The 18811-nt window shown below is 42.7% G+C and overlaps 1 protein-coding gene across 1 annotated transcript in view; it reads left to right on the top strand.

Moving 5' to 3' along the window:
- Nucleotides 1–18811, top strand: part of pkd1b (polycystic kidney disease 1b) — a 472814-nt gene that overhangs the window by 16795 nt on the left and 437208 nt on the right. The window contains exon 5 of the mRNA XM_059949028.1: nt 4377–5138. Within this exon, the coding sequence (XP_059805011.1) occupies nt 4377–5138 (762 nt within the window). The remainder of the gene's footprint in view (nt 1–4376; nt 5139–18811) is intronic.

Raw genomic sequence — 18811 nt, 5'->3', positions numbered from 1 at the left:
CATATTCCAGATGGACCTTCTGGGACACTCGCGCACAAGGTCTTGTTGAGTATTCCCGCTGAAGAACGCCATTGCCACGACCTGCTATTAATCAGTCTCCAGACATCAGGTTATGTTTACAGTAACTGTTAGAAAGCAACCACTGGATGTGAGGCCACTGAGTGGGTGTTCAGTGTCCTGAGGACCGAGACCCTTAAATACAATAACATCCCATGACTGTGTCCTTATGGAAGAGAGCCTGTAACTGGGCTCTGAGAGTTATAAATAAAAGGACTTTCATACAACTGTGAGTACAGACTGATTAACAAATAATGCTGGGTGATGCACAGCCCTATGTTCTCAGAAGGCCATGCTTTCCATAGCCATTTCAATGTTTTGAAGTGAGATCATAATTCTGTTGGAAACTAAAGTTGCCAGTTTAGTCGAGGCCACATTGCAAAATTCTAGGGTGGGGTGGTTTTTATTGAGTCATTACTCTGGAAGAAGGCATCAAGGGAGCCAATTTGAGAGTCAGATTTGGTTCACTGAGGCAGACCACAGCACCATGTTGCGGTCACAGCTCCCTCTGGCACAGTGACTCTTGCTCAAAGCTTCAACCAGAAGTGGGTGTGAACTCTGTTGGATCTGGAGTTGATATTGCCCAGAACGTTCTTTGGAAGTCAAGAATGAGGTGCAAGTCTTGTTGTTACGGTTACTTTATTGAATGTTCATAACAAACAATAACAGTAAAGCATAGTGTTCAAACTCTAACTGTAACCAACTCACTCTAACAATGAATCTTCCTTTCTTTATATTGAAAACCGGTTCAAGTTGGACAGATAAGTGAAGCTTTGATAAGAACAGCCTGTGAGTCACAAGGACAGCCTGTGATTTAGGCTGCCATGACTTCTCAGGCTCACAGATGGAAGAAACTACAGATGTACAGACCAGCTATACTATAAATTGCTGAATATCCATTGAGCTCTTAGACAAAAAGGTGATTATACAAACATATAGGCAAGCATAAAGGAAGTTAAACTACAAGAAAAATAACCATTTAGACCCTAATCCAACAACTCCCAGGCCTTGAAATTGTCAGGCTGACCCCTGCTTACAGTCTCCAGTCCAGGTATTGAATGATTTGGAGAGTATCTGGTCTCCCGAGCCAGCAAAGATGAAAGGAGCAGCAGTCCAACATGGACCAGTGGATGAAGGTGATAGATGAAGATTGGTTCTGAGTGTCCCAGGAATCAGAATCAATATATTGTTGCTGACATTTGTTATGTAATATATTGTAAAACATAAAAATTACTATGTCACAAACTAAACAAATTGTGTAAAAGATGAATAACAAAGTAGTGTGTTTATAATCAGGATCAGGTTTAATATCATTGGCTTATGCTGTGAAATTTGTTGTTTTTGGCAGCAGCAGTACATTACAATGCATATTAATAAAAACTGTGAATCTCAGTAAGTATACTGTATATGAAATAGTTACATTAAATAAGTAGTGTAAATAAAAAAGTAGTGAGGTAGTGTTCATGGGTTCAATATCCGTTCAGAAATCGGATGGCAGAGGGGAAGAAGCTGTTCCTGCATCATTGAATGTGTGTCTTCTGGTTCCTGTACCTCCTCCCTGTTGGTAGCAATGAGAACAGGGCATGTCCTGAAAGTTTTGGAGGCTAGTGCCCATGATGTTAACAACTTTCTGCAGCTTACTTTGATCTTGTGCAGTAACCCCATGAAATATGATATACAACATGAAATCTGTTGTTTAGTGGCAGCAGTACAGTGCAAGACATAAAAATTATTAGGTTACAACAAATAAATAAATAGTGTGAAAGAGGAATAGTGTTCATGAACCATTCAGGAATTTGATAGTGGAGGGGAAGGAGCTATTTCTAAACCATTGAATGTGGATCTCCAGGCTCCAGTACCTCCTCCCCAATGGTAATAACAAGAATTATTATTACCAGAGTGTAGAGAAGATTCACAAGGATGTTGCCTGGATTGGGGAGCATGCCTTATGAGAATAAGTTGAGTGAACTCGATCTTTTCTCCTGGGAGCGACGGAGGATGAGAGGTGACCTGATAGAGGTGTTTAAGATGATGAGAGGCATCAATCATGTGGATAGTCAGAGGCTTTTTCCCCAGGGCTGAAATGGCTAGCATGAGATGGCACAGTTTCAAGGTGCTTGGAAGTAGGAACAGAGGAGATGTCAGGGGTAAGTTTTTTACACACAGAGTGGTGAGTGCGTGGAATGAGCTGCCGGTGGTTGTGGTGGAGGTGGAAACGATAGGGTCTTTTAAGAGACTCCTGGATGGCTACATGGAGCTGAGGAAAATAGAGGACTATGACTAAAGCCTAGGTAGTTCTAAGGTAGGGACATGTTCGGCATAGCTTTGTGGGCTGAAGGGCCTGTATTGTGCTGTAGGTTCTCTGTGTTTCTAATTGACTTACATCATATACATGAGGGGTAAAAATCTTTATGTTATGTCTCTGTCAAAATGTGCAATGTGCAATTTATAATAAATATTATGTACAACTGGACAGTCAGTATAACATAGAAGTACAGTTGTGTCAGCATGAACCATGTCCTGGAGTGCGAGTATCCTCAATGATGGATATCACGTTCCTGAGGCACCACTTTTTGAAGATGTCCTCGATGGTGGGGAAGTTTGTGATCATGATGTTGCTGCCTGCATATTGTTGACTCCACACCAGGCTGTGACACAGACACTCAAAATGCTCTCTGCCACACATCTGGAGACATTTGCTAGAGCCTTTGGTTTGTTGGCTATTCAGAAATCTGATGGCAATGTTAAGTGTTGAGTGTGGATTTTTTGGGATCCACCGCAGTGTGAAGTGGGCGTTTTCTAGATGGCGAGGTCCGTCAGGGAAGAGCAGTGAGGAACTGAGTGCTGGAGAAAGGGAATGCCCTGGAACAAGGTGAAAACGAAGAGATATGCCGATGCTGGAAACGTGAAACAAAAAGTGCTGGAAAAACTCAGTAGGTTAGACAATACCTGTGGAAAGTAAAACAGAGTGAACAGTTCTTCCACTCTCTTCCTCCTTCCGTCTGACCTGCTGAGCATTTCCAGCATTTCTGTTTGTACTTCAGCAGAGTAGCTAGATCTACTGTATTGAATTGAATTGACTTTATTTCTTACATCCTTCACATACATGAGGAGTAAAAATCTTTATGTTACGTCTCCATCTAAATGTGCAATCATAGTCATTTATAATAAAGAGAACAGTCAGTGTAATTTAGAGTACACTCAAATCAGCATTAGTTAATCAGTCTGATGGCCTGGTTGAAGAAAGTGTCCCAGAGCCAGTTGGTCCTGGCTTTTATGGTTGGTACCGTTTCCTGGATTGCAGAAGCTGGAATAGATTGTGGTTGGGGTGATTTGGATCCCCTAAGATCTTACGGGCCCTTTTTTACACACCTGCCCTTGCAAATGTCCTGAATCATGGGAAGTTCACAACTACAGATGCGCTGGGCTCTCTGCACCATTCTCTGCAGAGTCCTGCCATTAAGGGAGGTACAGTTCCCATACCAGGCAGCGATACAGCCAGTCAGGATGCTCTCAATTGTGCCTCTGTAGAAGGTTCTTAGGATTTGGGGGTCCATAGCAAACTTCTTCAACCGGCTGAGGTGAAAGAGGCGCTCTTCTGCTTTCTTCACCACACAGCTGGTGTGTACAGATCAGGTGAGGCCCTTGGTGATATGGATGCTGAGGAACTTAAAGCTGTTTACTTTGTCACCCCAGATCCATTGATGTCAATAGGGGTTAGCCCGTCTCCATTCCTCCTGTAATCCACAACCAGCTCCTTTGTTTTTGTGACATTGAGGGAGAGGTTGTTTTTGTGACACCACTTGTGTCAGAGAGATGACTTCTTCCCTGTAGGCCATCTCATTATTGTTTGAGATAAAACCAATCAATGTAGTGTCATCACCAAATTTAATTAGTAGACTAGAGCTGTGGGTGGTGACACAGTCATGGGTATACAGGGAGTAAAGGAAGGGACTCAGTATGCAGCTCTGAGGGGCTCCTGTGTTGAGAGGCAGAGGAGTAGAAGTGAGGGAGTCCACTCTTACCACCTGCTGGCAACCTGACATCAAGTCCAGGATCCAGCTGCACAAGGCAGGGTCAAGGCTGAGGCTTCTGGTATTTGCCGTGTGACTGATATTCTTTCGGACTCTTCAACCCACTTCCTTTGCTTAAGTTTGTAATGTATTGCCTATTTCTGAAGAAGAATCATTGACCTCAAATATTAATTCTGTTTCTCTCTCCGCAGACACTGCTTGACCCCTGGAGAGCTTTCATATCCTTGTGTCTCTCTTTACTTTTCTGATTTGCCTACTGACCAGTTGGCTGGTGCTGTGTTCCAGGTGGTGCTTGCTGGCAACGAGATCCCTGTCTTCCCGGACGACGTCATCGCTCTCCAGCATGATGCTGGCCCCGGAGCCCTCCTGCATTGCTCGCCTAGCTCCATGTCACCATGGCGACAGAGTTACATTGGGTTGGTGGGTGGGAGCTGGGCAGAGAGTTTGCTGATGGGTTCTCAGCCAGCACGGCTCAGCACCGGCTGGGTCGATGGCATTGTCTGTGACGTGCGTATCCTGTGCACAGACCAGCTGCAGACAGTGGCCATCGCCCCATCCCCTGACACTGGGACGGACACATCCCCCGTAACTGCAATTAATGGGAAAGGCCCGACTGTGGCCAACTGCCATCCGCTGCGCACTCAGACAGAGATTACTGGCCTGCAGCTCATCTTCCCACCATCCGAAGGTGAAAGGATTTCAGTACCAACAAAGAACGAGATGCTCGTTGTGACCAAGATCCATTCTGGCAGCTGCGCCACCTCGTGGTGGGGTCCGCCAGCCCACCAGTCAGGAATCAGCTTCGTGGCCCACTGCCCGACCGACATGCCTCTTTTCATACCTGCTTGTCGCAGGGAGACGGCTGACACCTGGTTCTCCTCTATTCATATTACCATCAACCACCCAGGACTGCAAGTCCTGAACGTCAGCGTGAACAACGGCGTTAGCTCCCAGAACATGTCCATAGTGATCCACGCCCATGATGTGATCCAGGGCCTTCGCATTGTCCCCGGCCAACACAGGCGAATGCTGGTGGATGCCTCTCAGGTGAGGTCTTTCTGCAACAGTTGGCAGCTTGGTGCTCTGCTGAGCAGTTACTCTAATTGAGGCTTTAGCAGGAAAACGTTCCACAGCTGCATAATTAGATCAGATGAATATTGAAGCACAGGTGAATGGGAATAAGGTCAGAAGATGATAGTGTGGAAGAGCTTGAAGGATAGAGAGACAGAGGGGGACAGGGAGAGAGACAGAGGTGAAGAAGGGAATTACAGTTTAGAAGTTTTGCAGCTGAAGCCAGTCTCCAGGTTCTTGGGCAAACATAAGATTGTATCCTAACTGGTCAGATGAAAGAAAATTGTAAACTGAAGACCATTTATTAAATTAGTGGCACAAATCAAAATAAATGGGGACAATTTAATAGCCGTTACAGAAGTAACAAAGTTACCAAAATTGGGAATTAAATATTTCAGAATGCTTAGACAAAATAGAAAAAGATGCCTGATTTTAAGCAAAGTGTAATAATGATAATAAGGAGAAAAGATCTCTTTGTAGTGTTCTCGCACAGGTGTAAAAAATCTGAACTAAACACCGTATAAACCCGTCAATGAGCCGTTTACTGTTCACTCTTCCACATTAACGTATGGTGAAAACTGTTGATAAAACAATACAAAATATATACAGTATTTGTTTCCTTCTTGGCATCACATTTACATCATAAGTACTTGCAAAAATAAAACTACTACAAACTATATTACATTAAAGTAAAACATACAGTCAGAATCTACCTACGCCATCAACTGCTTTAAATACACTTCAACACACACTATCCACAACTCTTTAAATAACAAAGAACATAAACTTTATCAACCGTCATTACTTTTAACAGAATCAGCGTTAACATTTTTACTTCAACATATCGATTATCTTATGAACTTACGGCGTTGCTTCTATGATGTTTCTAGTGCGTAGAAAGAAAACTTTTCTTGCACTGATCCTGCACACACAAGCCCCCTCCTTCCTGTTTCTCCAAACCGGTATTTTCCCACAGGACGCAGCGAAACCGGGTGTGACGTCATCACATGCCGCGATATATCACAGACAACGAATTTACTTTCAACAACCTTAACTTTAACTTGAAAACGATTACAAACGAATTACTAAAGCGAAAATATAATAAACTAAATGAATGCCTTAAGGGCAACACACTCTTAGCTTAGAAAATCCAAGAAATGTCAAAGGGGAAGAGCTCATTGGTGGTAGTGGTCTACAAACCACTGAATAGAATTGATAATGCAGGACAGGATGTAAATGATGAAACTGAAAGGACTCATACTAAGTATGAAATGATATTTATGGGGATGTCTCAGGGTGGTTTTCCTTTACGTATTGAAAACTAAACTAGTACTAATAGTATGGAGCATATGAGAGATGGTTTTCTGTGGAGGAACTGACAAGGGAACACATGGTATTGTGTAATGATAAAGGATCTGTTAATAATCCTGTAATTAAGGGGCCTTTATGGAAGAGTAATCATTTTATGACAGAATTAGAAGTCATTTAATTGATCTCAGTTTAATTGAGAAATGATTTAATTCAATTGGAAACTATTGTCCTAAATCTCAACAAATAAAATCATGAAGACGTGACATCAGAGGCAGGGAAAGTACCACTGTAGGCTAAATGTGGTAGGGTGGTACAAAAGCCATGATAGGATTGTGCAGAGGCAACATTGGTTTATGAAAGAAAAATCACTTCTGTTGATCATGATAGATTGGGAAATAACAGTAAGCAAGAAAATGAGTAACATTACAAGAATAAACACAAAAAAAACTCAATAAGAAGTGTTTGACCTATGGCTAATGAGATTAAAAACAGAATTAATTTAAAGGAAAAGGCTTATAATGTTAATGAAAGGCAATAGGCTTGACATTCAGGAATATTTCACAATTCGGTACAGGAGGATAAAGACAATGATATGGGATGTGAGAGTAGAATGCAAGAATAATAATAAACATAAAATCAGATTATAAAATCTTTTATAGTTAATGCACATCCCTTGTAAACTAAGAGTAAAGAAAGAGACACCCTGTTGAGCTTGAGATTGCAGGAGTGGTGGTGAGTACTGCCAGTTTAAAAAGTGTTCGGGGTTGTTGGGGCTGACATTGATATGATTTGGGTTATCAGGCAATTGGCAAGGGTCAATAAAAAGAAGTTAGGTTTAAACAGACCAGCCATTTTGGGAGTGGGAAATGTTTCTCTTTTTTTGATGACACAAAGGTTGGGGGTGTTGTGGATAATCTGGAGGGTTGTCAGAGGTTATAGTGGGTCATCAATAGGATGCAGAACTGGGCTGAGAAATGGCAGATGGACTTCAGCCCAGATAAGTGTGAAGTGGTTCAATTTGGTAGGTCAAATTTGAAGACAGAATATAATATAAATGGTAAGACTCTTAGCAGTGTGGAGGATCTGAGAGATCTTGGGGCCTGTATCCATAGGACACTCAAAGCTGCTGCGCAGGTTGACAGTGTTGTTAAGAAGGCGTCTGGTGTGTTGGCATTCATCAACCATGGGATTGAGTTCAAGAGCCGTAAGGTAATGTGACAGCTGTATAAGACCTTGGTCAGACCCCACTTGGAGTACTGTATACAGTTCTGGTCACCTCACTACAGGAAGGATGTAGATAATATAAAGAGATTTACAAGGATGTTCAAACAACAACACACACAAAATGCTGGAGGAACACAGCAGGCCAGGCAGCATCTATAGAGAGAAGCACTGTCAACATTTTGGGTCGAGACCCTTCGTCAGTACTCGGCCCGAAATGTCGACAGCGCTTCTCCCTATAGATGCTGCCTGGCCTGCTGCGTTCCACCAGCACTTTGTGTGTGTTGTTTGTAATAATGAAAGGAGTTGTATTTGTGGTGTTGTTACGAACCCCGTAACTGGGTATCTTACCAGCAAAGATAGGAGTATCCGTTGAAGTCTGATGATACTATTTTTAACAGTATTTATTAGTAAAAATACACAAAAATAATATCAATGCAAATATACAGATAATATACGTCATCAATACTAAACCTAAAAGTGGGGGTATAATAATAATCATTAAGAAATAAGCTCTATTGTTGTCTAGTGGATAATGAATTGTCCGATGGAAATATAAAGTTCAGTTCATTTCATACAGGCTGCAGTAGTTGTTGTTCACTGTGTTGCAATTGTTGGAGAGAGAGAGAGAAAAAGCAGTAACAGCTATTAACTTGCTGACTTTCCTTTTACGATCTTGATCCTTTGATGCATTGTTGTTGTGGCCATTCACGTATGACCCTTCCATCTTTGAGCTAGACCGTTCTGTGGTGGACTCGTCACCCAGGCAAGGGTGGACACACACAAAAGCCCCCACCGGTTTTGTAGCGTTTCTCCTGGTGTGTCTGAGGGGTGTTCCCCAGACCCTACTTTTATCCCCATTCACGGGGTCTCAGGTGTCAGTCAGGTTGGGATGATGCAATCCTTCAGCCGGACCACTCTGGTTGCCCCCTGAGGGGTTTCAATGAATAGAACAGTACTCAATACACAATTCCTTCTCCAAGAGACAATAGCAGTAATCAGTGGTTCCGTTCCGCTTTTGTTAGAAGGAGACATTCCACTTTTGTGTATCCCTGCGTTGTCAATAACAACTGCCTTTTCTGTTATCCTGTGTCCCTCTCGTCTCCCTTGATAACAGCATCGGAATAGTAGCGATTTGCGATTCTCCAAAGGTGGGGGGGGGGGCGACTTTGCGATTCTGTACCCTTCTGCCCATCAGAGTTGCTCCTCATTCGTAACATCCCCATCCTTCTAAGAATTTTTGCCACAGGGAAAAATTAACTAATACAGAGTCTTACAGAATCTCAGAATCTAACACAGTACAAAAAGAGTTTTTTTCACTACAGAGTAATACAGTTATACATTCAACAGCATCTAGATAAACAGTCAGCGAGCACATTATCACTTCCTTTAATATGCTGTATCTTAATATCAAATTCTTGCAGCATCAGATTCCAACTTAATAACCTCCTGTTTTTATTTTTCATGTTAGCCAGGAATACCAACGGGTTGTGATCTGTATAAACAATTAAGGGTTTTTGCACTGGACAAATGTACACTTCAAAGTGTTGTATTGCCAAAACAAGTGCCAATTTCTTTTCCATGGTAGAGTAATTCCTCTGGTGCACATTGAACTTCCGAGAGAAGTATGCTACCGGGTGCTCCACTCCATCCCCTGCTTGCTGTAAGAGGACCGCTCCTGCAGCCTCATCACTTGCATCAGTCACCAGGGAGAAGGGTGCTAACAAATCAGGTGCTTTTAACACAGGGTGATGGCACAACATGGTTTTGAACTTTTCAAAAGCATTCTGACAAGAATTGCTCCATTCAAATTTTCCCTCCTTCTGGAGGAGTTTTGTAAGTGGGAGAGCAATATCCGCAAAATTTTTACAGAATTTTCGATAGTATCCCATCATGCCCAAAAACCTTCTCAGTGCCCTTTTATTGGTGGGTACAGGAACCTTGGAAATAGCCTGTACTTTTGCTTGCACAGGAGTCAACTGCCCCTTTCCTACCACATACCCCAAGTACGTGATTGTGGCATGACCAAATTCACTCTTTGCAAGGTTCACTGTAAGTTGGGCTACAGACATTCTTTTAAACAGATTTTCTACAGCCTCCATGTGCTCCTCCCAGGTGTCACTCCAAACTGCCACATCGTCAAGATAAGCCTTGGTGTTGGTTAACCCTTTTATCACTTTTAACCCTTTTTGATCATCCTCTGGAATGTCCCTGGTGCATTTTTCATTCCGAACGGCATAACATTGTTCTCGTACAACCTGGATGGGGTGACAAAGGCTGAAATTTCTCGAACCCTGTCCGTTAAAGGAACGCACCAGTACCCCTTTAATAAATCAATTTTATTGATGTAACTCGCCTTCCCCATTTTATCAATGCAATCGTCCACCCTGGCAATAGGGTAAGCATCTGTCTGCATGACAGCATTTACCTTTCTGTAATCGGTACAGAATCTTATGGTACCATCTGGTTTTGGGATGACCACGTAGGGAGAGGCCCACATAGAAGAGGATTCGCAGATGATCCCAGCAGCTAGCATATGTTCAATCTCTTTTCCTACTAGCTGGCTCTTTTCTGAATTCATCGGATAAGGGGATTGTTTAATAGGCTGTGTCGAGGTAACAATCACATCATGTTCTGTTCCTCTACACCTCCTTGGAACATCTGGATATAAATCTGTATGCCGTTTACCTGCTGTGTTACCTGCTCCCTCTGTCTGGGCGCTAAGTGATTGACTATCAGCAAGGCTTGCTAAAATAACAGAGTTCTCTAATCTGGTGGGTACTATACTTATCTTTTCAAACCGCCCTGGTTCCTCCTCAACACTCCTTTCTGCCTCATCAGTTTTCATGACTGCACCGACCACCGCGGGGGTTGTCTCATGATAACCTTTCATCATGTTCACGTGAACCAACTGGTTCAGCTTTCGCCTATCAGGTGTTTCAATCACATAATTCAGTGAGTCTATTTTCTTAATCACTTTATACGGTCCTTGAAACCTCGCCTGTAGGGGGCTGGTAACTACAGGAAATAGGACCAAAACCTTATCGCCCACGTGAAACTGTTGCTCTCTCGTTCGTTTGTTATACCATTGGCTCATTTTGGTCTGGGAGTCTTTAAGATTTTCTCTTGCCAAGGCGCATACCTTATAAAGCCTTTCCCGAAATTTTAAAACATAGTCAATCACACTGTCTTGAATGTTCGGACTAGACCACTTCTCTTTAAGTAGGGCTAGAGGCCCCCTGGGCCTGTGACCAAAAACGAGCTCAAACGGACTGAATCCCAGAGATCCCTGAACTGTCTCCCTTACTGCAAATAACAGAAGTGCTAAAGCATCATCCCAGTCTCGAACGTTTTCCTGACAATAAGTTTTAATCATGGTCTTTAGTGTAGCGTGAAATCTTTCCAACACTCCTTGGGATTCTGGATGGTATACAGAAGCTAAAATTTGTTTGACTCCCATCTGGGTCATCATCTGCTGAAATGCTCTGGATGTAAATGTACTCCCCTGATCTGACTGTATCTCCTTAGGCAGCCCCACTGTGGTAAAGAATTTAATGAGGGCCTTTACCACCGCGTGGGTCCTGATATTCCCCAAAGGCACAGCCTCTGGAAATCATGTAGTGGCACACATCATGGTCATGACGTACTGTCGCCCACTCGCAGTTTTAGGTAAAGGACCCACAAAATCCACAATGACTCGGGAGAAAGGCTCCTCACAAGCGGGGATTGTTAGGGATAACTTGGTTCGGCTTTCCTACCACCTGACATGTATGGCACCTTTTACAATAATCAGCAATATCTTTTCTCAGGTTTGGCCAATAGAAATCTTTCATAACCCGATCCACTGTCTTCCTTACTCCCAAATGCCCACCTAAAGGTCCCTTATGAGCTAAGTTCAAAATTTCGTCCCGATACACTTTTGGAACTACTACCTGATGTACCACCGCCCAATCCTCATCGACCGGCACCGTGGTGGGCCTCCATTTCCTCATCAACACACCCTCCTTCAGGTAGTAACCCTCTGGCTCTGTCTCAGAAAGAACTGACTCTCTCAATGCTACCAGCTCCTCGTCACGTCCCTGCTCTTGTATAAATTCTCTTCTTGCTAAGGGTAGGCCTACCTCCTCTCCTTTACTCTCTTTCACCTCCCTATTCTCTGTTTTACCACCCTCTAGCCCCTCTTGGTACAGGGTCGGTAAAAACTTCTCAGCCAAATCAACACAGGACTCATTTAAACTGGTCTCCTTCTCAGCTGCCTTTCTGGACATGCTGCGAGTGATCGCGCATGCGGGATAGATCTTGGAATCTAAGGGCGGGTCCTCAACACTTACAGGCTTGCTCGTCAGCTTCACTGCTGCACACACGTCATCACCTGCTAAATCGTCACCAAGAAGGACATCCATGCCGTCTCCCATTAATTCTGGCCGTACCCCTATTTCCACTGGTCCAGATACCAGATCACAGTTTATAATGATCCTATGCAGAGGCACAGCTTCTGTCCCTTTTCCTATGCCTCTCAAAACTACTCTCCAGTCTCAGGACCAAAATCTAGTACCTTACCGAGAATCAATGACTGCTCAGCTCCAGTATCTCTCCAGATCCACACTGGAACTCCCTCTTTCACAGACACGGTCCCTTCTGAAATAAATTTCACACAACCCTCCCATACTTTATCTACCTGGGGCTTTCTCATCGATTTGCTGATCGACTCAATACAGTCTGTAGGGACTGCTGCGTTCCCTTTTCCTGTCTCCTTCCTCAGAGCAAAGCACTTAGATGCAATATAACCCACCTTTCCACAATTAAAACAGGTCAAGCCAGGAACCCTCCTGCCAGCCTGCCTTTCTTCCTCCTTACTCTTACCACTAGCTCCCGGCTGAATCTCTGCCTCAGCCGGCTGGCTTTCTCTACCATTCCCACGGTCTTTCTGGTAACTCTTATTTGAGGAAAATTTCGTCTTGTGGGTTAGGGCATATTCATCTGTGAACCTGGCAAACTCAGATATGGACTTATTCGGCTTCTCATTCAAGTACATCCAGATATCATCCGAAAAACAACCTTTAAATTCCTCAATCAGAATTAACTCTCTGAAACACCGAAAATCCTCTTCCACCCTTTCTGCCACACACCAATGATCCAAGAGCACACCCTTCTCATAGGCAAACTCTGCATACGTCAGATTCCACACTTCCTTTAAATCTCTGAACTTTTGTCTATAGGCCTCAGGTACCAATTCGTAGGCCCAAAGAATGGCCTGTTTTACTTCCTCGTAATTCTCATACTCCTCCACAGACAACACCGCATATGCCACTGGAGAAGAATTATGTGCTGAATGCACAGGCTGGTAGGGTGATAGGTGAGGTCAAGAGGAACCCTATCCCTGGTAGGGTTCAAAGGTATAATTTAATGGATGATGTATAATTTAATGAATCCTACGTTATGACGTAGGATCGAGACGTGGAAATCCAGCTCTCCTGTGAGAACCAATAAAACAAAGTTTAAGTGAAGAAGAGATAATAATTACCTTCTAGAAACTACTTATAAACAATTCAGGACTATCTTCAGATATGCCTCCTAAACAGAAACAGAAGACAGCGCGAGTTGGCGGGGAAAGAGGCCTGGCGGTTTTGGTGGAGCCTCGTACTCAAGTTGGATCTCTTCCCGGCGAAGTACATGTCGCCTCCAATGGTGCTGGGCAGGAGGCTGTGGCAATATCAATGGTCTCTAAGAAGAAACAGTGGGAGCTGTGCATGCGTGAAGAAACAAGCATGCACAAACAGGTGCAAACAAAACTACAAGTTCCAACTGCGACTGGAAGTGAAAATGAAAGTGAATCGGAAGTAGAGTCAGACTCTCTGGAAAACACACGATGAAGAAAAAGAAGAACAGGAGGAAACTAAAGGTGGAAAACTTTCTGGAGACATAAGAAAAGTCCTGATACAAATAATGCATGAATAAAAACTAATAAAAACAGATATTAGAAATGTAAAGATTACCCTTGATAAGGTGATGGAAAAACAAAAGAAAATGGATAAGGAAGTTAAAAAGTTGGAAGGAAAAATGGGAGACATCATTGAAAGAGTGGACAAGATGGAAGATAATATCCTTGCCTGGACATCAGAAAGAAAACGGTTATTGGAAAAAGTAGATGTGCTCAAAAATTTCAGCAGACGAAACAATATTACGATTGATGGTCTTAAAGAAGGTATAGAGGGAGAAGATTCACTAAAATTCTTTCATAAATGGATCCCTGAAATCTTGGAAATGGAAGAGGGAAGTCAGTTAATTGAAATTGAAAGGGCTCATAGAGCTTTAAGACCAAAGCCCCAACAAGATCAAAATCCAAGATCAATCTTGATAAAATGTTTAAGATATCAAGATAAAGAAAAGATCTTGAAGGCAGCTGCTCAACATGCCAGAAAGAGAAATGGGCCATTGATGACAGAAGGGAAAAGAGTTCTTTTTTTATCCTGATATAAGTTCCGAAGAGCTAGAAGGAACAAAAATCAGTGAAAAAAATCTTATGGGAAAAGGGTTATAAATTTATATTGAGCTACCCAGCAACACTGATAATGTTTTTGGATGATGAAGAAAGAAGATTTTTTACTGATCATCAGAAAGCGGAGGAGTTTGTACAAGAACTTCTTAATATTCGCGAGATGCAGTAAATTATGGAAATGAAATGGATTAAAGATGAAGACTGAGATAGGGATCAGATTTGATGGACATTTAAGAGTAGAAGAATATACAAGTATACTTTAAGTATATGACAGAAGGGGAGCAAGATTAAAAAATTGAGAAATATTAATTGGGAGTAGAGATATTAATTTTTTTCTTCTTCACTTATATATCTTTTTTTTGTTACAGGGGAGCTGGAGGAGCTTCTGATCAATTGCTGCAGATTCACGTGTAATCATGGCGATTGCCATGACCCGTAAAACGGAGGGGGGGGGGTAATGTTGTGTTTCTATTCATTCACAATATTAGTAGGGGGGGGTTATTTTGTTATTTTTTTCTTTGCCATCTATCTATCTTCTATTTTTCTTTTTTTGCCTGGATGATTGGGGGGGGGGAGACACATAGCAACATGGAGAATTTTAAAAAGATTCCCCAAGGTATTATGAATGACTAATTTACTCAATTTTTAAAGTTTTACTGTTAATGGGCTTAATGGACCTGTGAAAAGAAAAAGAGTTTTAACATATATTAAGAAAATGAAAGTAGATATAGCTTTTTTGCAGGAAACACATTTAACAGAGACAGAACATCAGAAATTACAGAGAGATTGGGTTGGAAGTGTTATGGCAGCTTCACTTAATTCAAAGTCGAGGGGAGTTGCAATTTTGCTTAATAAAACCTTACCAATTAAAATACAAAATGTACTAATTGATTCTGTGGGGAGATATGTGATTATACATTGTCAAACCTTTTCGGAATTATGGACTCTTATGAACATTTATGCACCAAATGAAAACGATGCAAAATTCATACAAGAAGCTTTTTTGAATTTGGCCGACGCACACGATTAACAGGTGGAGATTTTAACTTTTTTTTATACCCAGTTCTAGATAGGTCAACTAAGGCTGTTACATAATCAAAAGTAATAAAGCTAACAACACACACAAAATGCTGGTGGAACACAGCAGGCCAGGCAGCATCTATAGGGGGAAGCGCTGTCGATGTTCCGGGCCGAGACCCTTTGCAAGGACCCTTCGTCTTGTCCTGATGAAGGATCTCGGCCTGAAACGTTGACAGCGCTTCTCCCTATAGATGCTGCCTGGCCTGCTGTGTTCCACCAGTATTTTGTGTGTGTTGTTGCTTGAATTTCCAGCATCTGCAGATTTCCTCGTGTTTACCAGGATGTTGCCTGATTTGGCGGGCGTACCTTATGAGAATAGGTTGCGTGTACTTGGTCTTTTCTCCTTGGATCGACGGAGGATGAGGGATGACCTGATAGAGATGTATAAGATGATTATGGGCATTGATCGTGTGGATAGTCAGAAGCTGTTTCCCAGGGCTGAAATGGCTAACATGAGGGGGCACAGGTTTAAGGTGATTGGAAATAAGTACTGAGGGGATGTCAGGGGTAAGTTTTTCACACGGAGATTGGTGAGTGCATGGAATGCACTGCCGGTGGTGGTGGTGGAAGTGGATACAATAGGGTATTTTAAGAGACTCTTAGATAGGTACATGGAGTTTAGTAAAATAAAGGGCTAGGGAAATTCTAGGGAGTTTCTAGAGTAGGTGACATGGTCGGCACAGCATTATGGGCCGAAGGGCCTGTAATGTGCTGTAGATTTTTATGTTCTTTTTGGGGCCTAGTTAGAGCAACGAGAATAGATTGCAGAGCAGTGGCGTGCTCCTCCTGCATGATGTAGGAGATCTGATTACACATATATGAGAACTCTATCTGGACGCAGCTACTTACAGATTGGGTTAGGTACTAGAGGTGGAACTGAATATCCTGTGGCTCATTTGATAAAATGAGGAGGTGTTAGACAGGAGCTGTCACACTGAAGTTGCAGGAAGCAGGTAGCTGAGTGACTGTCGAGAGGGAAAGGGAATAGACAGGAAGTATAGTGTACCTCTGTGGCCATTCACCCCAATAGTAGGTAGACAGCTTTGGATTCTGTGGGGAAACACCCAGCAGGCCTTTGGAACTGATTCTAACTCTGTGGCTCAGAAGGGAAGGGGTGGACTAGGAGTGCAGTGGTGATAGGAGATTCCATAGCTGACAGGAGATTCTGTGGATGTGAACGAGGCTCCTGGCAGTATGTTGCCTCACAAGTATCAGGGCCAGGGACATCTCTAATTGGGTCCACAGCATTTTTAAGGGGGAGGGTGAGTAGCCAGAAACCATGGTACATATTGGCACCATTGACAGAGTTAGGAAAAAGGATGAGGTCCTGAAGAGAGAATATAGGGTGCTAGGTAGGAAGCTAAAAAGCAGGACCTCAAGGATAGTCATTTCTAGATTGTTGTCTGTGCTATGTGCCAGTGAGGATAAGAGTAGGGTGATATCAAATGGACGTGTGGCTGAAGAATTGGTGCACGGGGCAGGGTTTCAGATTTGTGGATCATTGGGATCTCTTCTGGGCAGGAGAACCTGTACAAAAGAGACAGGTTATGTCTGATCTTGAATGGGAATCAATTACCTTGTGAGCAGGTTTGCTAGAACCGTTAGGGAGGGTTTAAACTAGGTAGGCATGGGGAAAGGAACCTGAGTGATCGAGCTGAGAACGGTGCAGTTAGTGTAAAGGTAGGAGCAATATGCAGAGAGACTGTGAAGAAGGATGGGTATGAGAAGGCATAAATGCAGACAGTTGGATGGATTAAAATGTGTCTGTTTTGATGTAAGAAATATCAGGAAGAAGGATGACGAACATAGAGCATGGGTCAGTACATGGAATCACAACTTTGTGGCCATTATGGAGACTTGGCTGTCACAGGTGCAAGAATAGTTGCTGGATGTTTTTGAGTTTAGATGTTCCAAAAGGGGAGGGAGGGAGGTAAAAGAGGTTGGGGAGTGGCATTGCTAATCTGGGATGGTATCACAGCTGTAGAAAGGGAGGACACCATGGAGGACGTGTCTGCTGAGTCATTGTGGGTCAGTCTGAAACAGGAAGGGAACTATCAGTTTATTGGGAGTATTCTATAGACTCCCCAATAGCAACACAAACACAGAGGAGTAGATTGAGAGGCAGATTTTGGAAAGGTGGAAAATTGATGTTGTTTCTGCACTCGTATGGTTCTGCTGAACATCGCAGCAAAGCTACGTGGGCACCAAAATGTGTGGTGGCACTTGCGGGCTGCCCCCACCCAGTAATCCTTGTTGGTTATTAATGCAGATGGCACATTTCACTGTGGGTTGCGGTGTACATTTGATAAATAAACAAATCTGAATATGGAACTCTGCTCATTGTGATTTTTTTTATATAAATGGTGTGGATGAAGAAGTGGAAGGGTAGGTTAGTAAGTTTACAGATGATGTGAAGGATGGTGATGTTGTGGATTGTGTAGAAAGTTATCATAGGTTACAATAGAACATTTGTAGGAACAGTGCCGTGTTGAGAAATGGCAGATAGAGTTCAAGCTGGAATAGTGACAAGTGATTCATTTTGGAAGGTTGAATGTGAAGCCAGAGTACAAAGTCAATGGCAGGATTCTTAGCAGTGTGGAGGAACTGAGGGATCTTGGGGTTCACACTCATAGATTCCTCAAAGTTGCCACGCAAGTTGGTAGGGTGGTTAAGAACATGTTGGCCTTCATAAATCGGGATTGAGTTCAAGAGCCACAAGGTAATGTTGCAGCTCTAAAAATCTCCAGTCAGACCACAAGGAGTATTCTGTTCATTTCTGCTCACCTCATTATAGGAAGGATGTGGAAGCTTTAGGGAGGGTGCAGAGCTGATTTAACAGGATTAAAGAGCGTGTATTATGAGGAGAGGTTGAACAAGGTAGGAGTTTTCTCTTTGCAACAAAGGGGAATGAGAAGTGACTTGTTAGAGGTGTCAAAGGTCATAAAAGGCATGGATAGAATAGACAGACAGCTCTTTTTACCCATGGTGAGGACAGTTTAATGGAAGTGAATGGAAGAAAATACAGAGGGCAGTGTCAGAGGTAGACATTCTACATAGAAATTTGGAAGCACATGCGACGCACTGCCAGGGGTTCTGGTAAAGACAACACATTAGGAGATTTAAGAGACGCTTAGATAGGTACATGAATCAAAGAAAAATGGAAGGCTATGTGGAAGGGAAGCATTAGATTGATCTTACAGTAAAGATCAATCTTTTACAGTTAAAAGGCCAGCACAATATCATGCTGGAAGGCCTGCACTGTGCTGGACAGTTCTATGTTGCAAAATAAGAGACTGCAGGGAATTTAAATAGAAAATGATGGCACTGATAACATACCAGAAATAGTGGAGAACAGCAGGCCTAGAGTGAACAAGAAGCTAAATGAAATAATACAGGAGAAATTAATTTCCAGCATTGGATGACTTGATTCACTGGTTGTCAACTTACAATAGTTCATATATTCTAAAATGGTTTCTACAGATTGAGAGGTGCAACTATACCATAACAACATGTTTACCTTGTTTATTCTGCACATTTT

The sequence above is a fragment of the Hypanus sabinus genome, chromosome 23, assembly GCF_030144855.1.
Source record: "Hypanus sabinus isolate sHypSab1 chromosome 23, sHypSab1.hap1, whole genome shotgun sequence".
NCBI lineage: Eukaryota > Metazoa > Chordata > Chondrichthyes > Myliobatiformes > Dasyatidae > Hypanus > Hypanus sabinus.
The sequence above is the reverse complement of the archived record's forward strand: the minus strand, read 5'-3'. Positions and strand labels throughout refer to the sequence as shown.